General features: G+C 48.9%; 2 protein-coding genes across 2 annotated transcripts; both read left to right on the forward strand.

Moving 5' to 3' along the window:
• Window positions 1-1,442: 1,442 nt before the first annotated feature.
• Window positions 1,443-2,750, forward strand: FIESC28_00079 (uncharacterized protein; the record flags this gene model as incomplete). Its single annotated transcript, XM_031154230.1, has 4 exons — window positions 1,443-1,651; window positions 1,699-1,861; window positions 1,907-1,993; window positions 2,043-2,750. The coding sequence occupies 4 exons, from the start codon at window positions 1,443-1,445 to the stop codon at window positions 2,748-2,750; spliced, it is 1,167 nt and encodes a 388-aa protein (XP_031021726.1).
• A 743-nt stretch (window positions 2,751-3,493) lies between these two features.
• FIESC28_00080 (uncharacterized protein) lies at window positions 3,494-5,710 on the forward strand (the record flags this gene model as incomplete). The annotated part of the gene is made up of 1 exon (XM_031154231.1): window positions 3,494-5,710. The coding sequence occupies one exon, from the start codon at window positions 3,494-3,496 to the stop codon at window positions 5,708-5,710; it is 2,217 nt and encodes a 738-aa protein (XP_031021727.1).
• Window positions 5,711-6,000: the final 290 nt, after the last annotated feature.

The following is a 6,000-nucleotide window of genomic DNA, read 5'->3' on the forward strand; positions in this document are numbered from 1 at the left end:
TTTTCACATTTGTACCTGTTACAGAAGACAAGCGCCTCGGACCCTGTCACTGTCGATCGCGCCGCTATGCCGTTCGAAAAGGACACCGAATATGACCTCAATTCTCGAGCATTATTGGTCCCCAACACCCAAGCGTATGGTACCTCGATCCCTCTGACCATCTGGCGTCCCAAGTCTATTCTTCCAAAGAGCCTGACATTTCAGTATATGCATCCCCCTGATATCCCGCGTCGCTAGAGAAGGGATGAGGGATTCCCCAAGCGCCAGGCAACCCTTGGTTCCGATGACTTGGACTGCGTTCTATCCTTGTGAGTTGAAGCTTGAGCCGAGCGTGGCAATGAAGGCGTCGTCGGGTTCCGACGGGGCGGAGTTCATGAAGTGAACGGTAGTGATATTAGAGGGGTAAGCAATTGCAAAAGACGTATCCAGTAAGCAGAACTTGTGCGTAAGCCAGAAATGCCTTTCTATCAAGTCGTGGGCTCTGCATCTTGCTTTATCGCAACACTTACACTCCCATCGATGCTCTCCCGCCTTTCTCAGTCCTCTCCATTCCCTGGCATGGTATCCTTTGACTCCTGATCAATCATTTGATGGGGCACTTGACCTTAGGTGAACACGGCGATAATTTACTAACTTACAGACAAATCGCAGCTGATGGCTAGCATATCATGGATCTCATACAGCCGTACTTTTCAATTGTAATAAGGGTCGTGCTGGACCGATGTGAGTTATGAAACTTGTCCTTGTTGCTATTGAAGACTCCAAGAGAGGTTAGTGAAGCATCTAGAATTGTTCTTCACCTATGTTTGTCAACGTCGGACTTTCACTCGTGTTTCCTTTCGAACGGATACGAAAAGGCTTCCACTCTCGGTCTTTTCTCGCACTAGATGCACAGCGGCAACTCCTCTCCAGGGTGTTGGCGAATTAGCCCCGAAAGGCATAACGGACGAAATTATTTGGTCATCTTAGACCAGCACTTAGCCTATTTTATACTGGCACCCCAGAGTACAGTTCATCCGTTGCCCATCTACCCGGTAATCACTTCTTCAAAGAGTCATATTAATCGCCCTTGGAAAGCGAATAACCCATGCATCTGTTCTTCCACCCATTGGGCTGCGCCCTTGCCCTGCATGCCGCACCTCGTAAGGATGACTGATCATCTCGGCCCTGCATGCCGGATCCGCTGTTCGGACCCTGGCCGCTGTTGGAGATTGGTGGATATCGATGGTATTCAAGATGGCCGCGGGGTTACACTACCGATACAGGCTGGCTCCGACTTGGCGGGTCCGGGGGTCAAGATCTTATTGCTGACAGCAGATATAATTTTCAACCTAGTAGAATATTTCTGCTGACCTCTTTCTTTTCTTCTCCACCTCGCACTTCGTCCTTTTCCATTCTCTCTACCTAATCCTTTAACTGAGCCCGTAGAGAGCAGTCTAACCATGCACATCTCGTCTGCAATTTTCGCCGCCGTGCTGGGCGCCTCAAGTCTTGTCGCCTCAGCTCCTACCGACCAATCATCAGGAACTGATTTGGTGCTGTCTCTCAACGAGAAGGCGACGTCTGCGCTGAAAAAGGGAGACGTAAAGTCCAACGGACGTTCCGGATCCAAGAAATGCACCATCTTCAACGCCGCTGTTCGACGCGATTGGTGAGTGACCCAGCAGGCTGTCTCAGACCTTCGTTAATCTCCTACAGGAAAACGCTTTCCAAGAAGGACAAGAAGGCGTACATTGGTGCTGTGCTTTGCCTGCGAAAGAAGCCTTCCAAGGCCGACCCTGCTTTTGCGCCCGGTGCTCGAACCAGATATGATGACTTTGTTGCTGTCCATATCAACCAAACCTTGAGCATTCATGGCACAGTCAGTGACCTCTTCCCTTAAACATCAGACGGCTAACAGACAAAGGGCAACTTCCTCACCTGGCATCGGTACTACACTTGGGCCTACGAGAAGGCCCTTCAAGATGAGTGCGGTTACAAGGGCACCCAGCCTGTACGTAGATCCTCTCATACCAGTGAAGGTCCGCTTACGAACATCACAGTACTGGAATTGGTTCGAGACCGGTGACTTTGCCACGAACCCTCTCTTTGATGGTTCTGACACAAGCATGAGCGGCGACGGCAAGTTCTTCAAGCACAACGGTTCAGTCTCTGGCGGAGGAAACATCTTTCTTCCTAGTGGTAACGGTGGCGGCTGTATCGAGACGGGTCCTTTTGCTGGCGAAGTCGCCAATCTGGGTCCTCCTTCCCCAGGGATGGACGGCATGGAAGCGACCAAGACGCCTCTGAACTACAACCCGCGTTGTCTTCGCCGTGACCTTACCTCCTACGCCGTCGAGCAGTGGATGACGCTACCAAATCTCTACAACGTCACCCTCGGAAGAGCTTCCCATTCCATTAAAGCCATGCAAGACGAATTTCAAGGTCGGTTTGGAGACAGGTTCTTAGGCATGCACGCTGCCGGCCATTTCATTATGGGAGGCGATGCGTCGGATCTCTACTCGTCTCCCAATGACCCCGTGTTCTTCTTACATCACGCCATGGTCGATTACGTGTACTGGATCTGGCAGGCGTTGCATCCCAAGCAAGCCAAGGATATTGCGGGCACAATCACCATCTCCAACCGACCTCCCAGCAGAGACGCTCTGAAGTCGGATCCCCTGAACATGGGAGTTAATGCGCCCTTGATTGCTATTGACGATGCCCTTGATACCCTCAGTGGTGCGCCTTTTTGCTATATCTATCTTTAAAAGTCACAGTGTTGGATGTAGGTGCTGCGGTTGAAGGGGTAATGAAGGGTTCGGTAGACACTGCGTTACACTATTAGAATACTCTACATACTTGTCTCATCACATTTGTTTCTGGCTCTGCCGTAAATAAACCTTCAACTTGTCGGTCCTTTTTTAGGAAGGGGGGACAACAGGAGATTTACTAGGAGCAGGCCGCTGGAACCGTACGGATAAATAAGACGTTGAAAACATAGTTCTTAGTTCTACTCCTCTGGGTGCAATGCCGCATAAGGCTCCATTGTGTCAAGCCAAGCTCGTTGATGTTCGAGGCACCAGTCTTGTGTGAGAAGAAATGCATGATAATGCATCTGTTTACCATCACAGTGAACTTTGAAAGCAGTGGTCTCTAAGGTTGGGTGGCATAGGAATGCGGGTATTTTAAAATGGTTAACAAGGGAGCATGCCAAGCAATGTTGATGTTTTCAGCCCTTTGTCATTGGACACCTTACTTTCAGCTTCCCCATGTGGCTTGAGACTTTCGTCACCATCACCTCATTTTGAGATCTCACACTTTGTATTTATTGGTTATCTTATCCTTGGCATTGAGAGCTGAAGGCTCTAGTTGATTCTTGTGGAGAATGCCTTGTCTTTTGGCACAAGGACCCCGTTCAATAAATGATTGCCGATGCACTTTCGTCTGGCAGCTACGCTGTCCTCCCTTCTTTACCAACCCTACATAGAGCACGAATATAAGATATAGTACGATGACATATCGTGATGACTTACAGGACATCGGTACCGCTCCATCGCTTCAACTCATGAGTCAAGAAACGAAGCGTCCAAGGGCTATATCCCAGGACGTTCATGCTCAGCATGAGGCTAGCAGGAGTTCAGAATACGCCGCCACTTCAACGAAAGTTGCGCCCGGGCATTTGTCGTCCACGTTGCTATCGAACATAGTCCCAACATCTATCAACAGACGATATTCGTGGTGGCAGAGCATTGGCCCAGTCAGCGCTTCGATCCTCATCGTGGCAACCCTGGTTATACTAATCTCATTCTTCATTCTTCTTGTCCTATGGTGTGGAGCTGAGGATGCTATTAACCGCAAGACACCTAGTTTTCCAAGTTTTTGGAGGATGATTGTCTTGAGACAGTGGACCACACGAGTTATCACCATTTGCTCCGCCGCAATTCGGACTTCTATATCCCTGCAGATCGGTGTGCTAGTTTCTGCTTTAGCAGCTATTGTACTCGAAACGTCTGGAGCGCGGATGATGGATATACCATTGTTATCCATTGAAAGAATACAGTCAAACCCATTCGGTATCCTGCCTGCTGTCTTGAGGCAAACTTTAAACGGGCTGGCAGGAGCTTTGCACTCCTTCATTATCGTTACATCAGTCATCATCTTACTTGTCTCCAACCTGAACTCTACAGTATTACTTTCAGACTTGGGACCTGCTCGAATTGCTGGACAGCCTACCATTAACGACAGTTTCATTTCATATACCACATATGCCGATCAACTTGACACAACCGTTGTATCCTGGAAGTCGAAGCCTGCGGCGCAGTGGCGGTTCGCTGAAGCACGAATTGGCCCAAACAGATACGGGGACACTGGAAGGGTCTATCGTGCCTTTCTGCCTTTTCCAAACGTTACTACAAGAACATCACTTGAGTACTATTCAGGACCTGCTGTGGTCGCCAACACAAGAACCGTTTGCGTTCCCCTTCCACAGGATAACTTCACCATCGAAACTAAAAGACGGGGAGATTTTATCGAGAATGGACCAACACTTTGGTTACGGCAGAAATTGCAATATTCAACCAGGGAATGTGCAGTCATTCCAGCGGATGAGGGGAGAGGATGGCCTACTACTTTGTGTGCTGGTGAAACACTGGATTTCGAGAATCAGTTCATTGATGAGCTAGAGAGTGATAAAACAATGCGACTCGAGAATGAAGAAATTCGAATGAGAAAAATTGTCATCCTGAACACAACGGCTGATATTGAGTCACTATACGAGAATAACACCATTCTTCAACCCAGGACGCCCAAGCGGCTCCAAAGACTGTCGTTGAAAGAAGATGGTCCATGGACAAGAATCTACGACAGTACCGGTCTTGAGATAATAGCTGCTACTTCTTGTTACTATAACATCCGAAAGGCGGGCATCTACAACGTCACCATGACCGGAGACGCCATCCGCGAGGAGCCTCAATGGGACCCTAATACCAATCACACAACGACTCATGGTGATGACTGGGAGGGCTTCTGGAAAGACAAAACCAAGGAGATTTTATACCAGTTCGGCGTGGGAGTTGACGCTAACGACACGGCGAAACGTGGCATTCTAAAACTTAACATTGCCTCCCGGGCGAATACGACGGATCAGATTAGCATTACAGGGCCGTTATTTGAAGAGCCTCTGCTGACAGTTCTGGACGAGATGTCGCTGGAATCGAACACGACATGGAAAATGGGATACGGGGTACCGTGGCAGGCACATGAATCACATACCCTGGTTTTCCAAAATATACTACAGGAAACTGGTGATCCAGCGCTTGCAGTTCAAAGTGTATTAACCAGACTTCATCAGGCGACATACTATAGCCTTATGGATGGCTATGATCTTGCATACCCAGTCACTACTATCCATGTAACAGAGACAATCGTCCCAGTCCAATGGTTGGGGCTCGCTCTCGTTATCAGCATGGCCGCTCTACATCTTGTCCAAGTCTTTGTTATAATGACTATCTTTCTAATGAGGACAAGGCTCTCTGCTCTGGGAAACGCGTGGCTAGCTGTCGCACAGGCAACACACGTTACTAATGCCCTTGAGTCAGCTGAGAATGACTTGGACAAAGAGATTGAAGAAAGGGCAGAGGCCACTGGGCACGATAAAAACATTTATGTCTTATCTCGTTGTGAACAAGAGGGGAAGATGGAGGTTCGTCACATTCGAGGGAGAGGCTGAGTCACAGGCCAGGAACAAGGTCGTTGGGGATGTAAAGCCAAAATACTGAGCCTTTTCCTCTGCAAGAGAAACGTAGAGCAGACAGACGTTGTATTGAGAACCCTGTTGATGTGAACCTTTCCACGTTAAAAATGGCTGGGGAGAGCGTGCGACAGCCTAATTATGTATTCCCGTGTCTTGACGCTTATTGTCTCTCCGGCAGCATCGATCTCATAACCCACGCCCTTTTCTTCACACAGTATCAAGCTCATCCTGCTTGCGTTTCTATCCCCGCGGCTCCTTCCTCCTCC

The sequence above is a fragment of the Fusarium coffeatum genome, assembly GCF_003316985.1.
Source record: "Fusarium coffeatum strain FIESC_28 chromosome Unknown BRIP53273_contig_2, whole genome shotgun sequence".
NCBI lineage: Eukaryota > Fungi > Ascomycota > Sordariomycetes > Hypocreales > Nectriaceae > Fusarium > Fusarium coffeatum.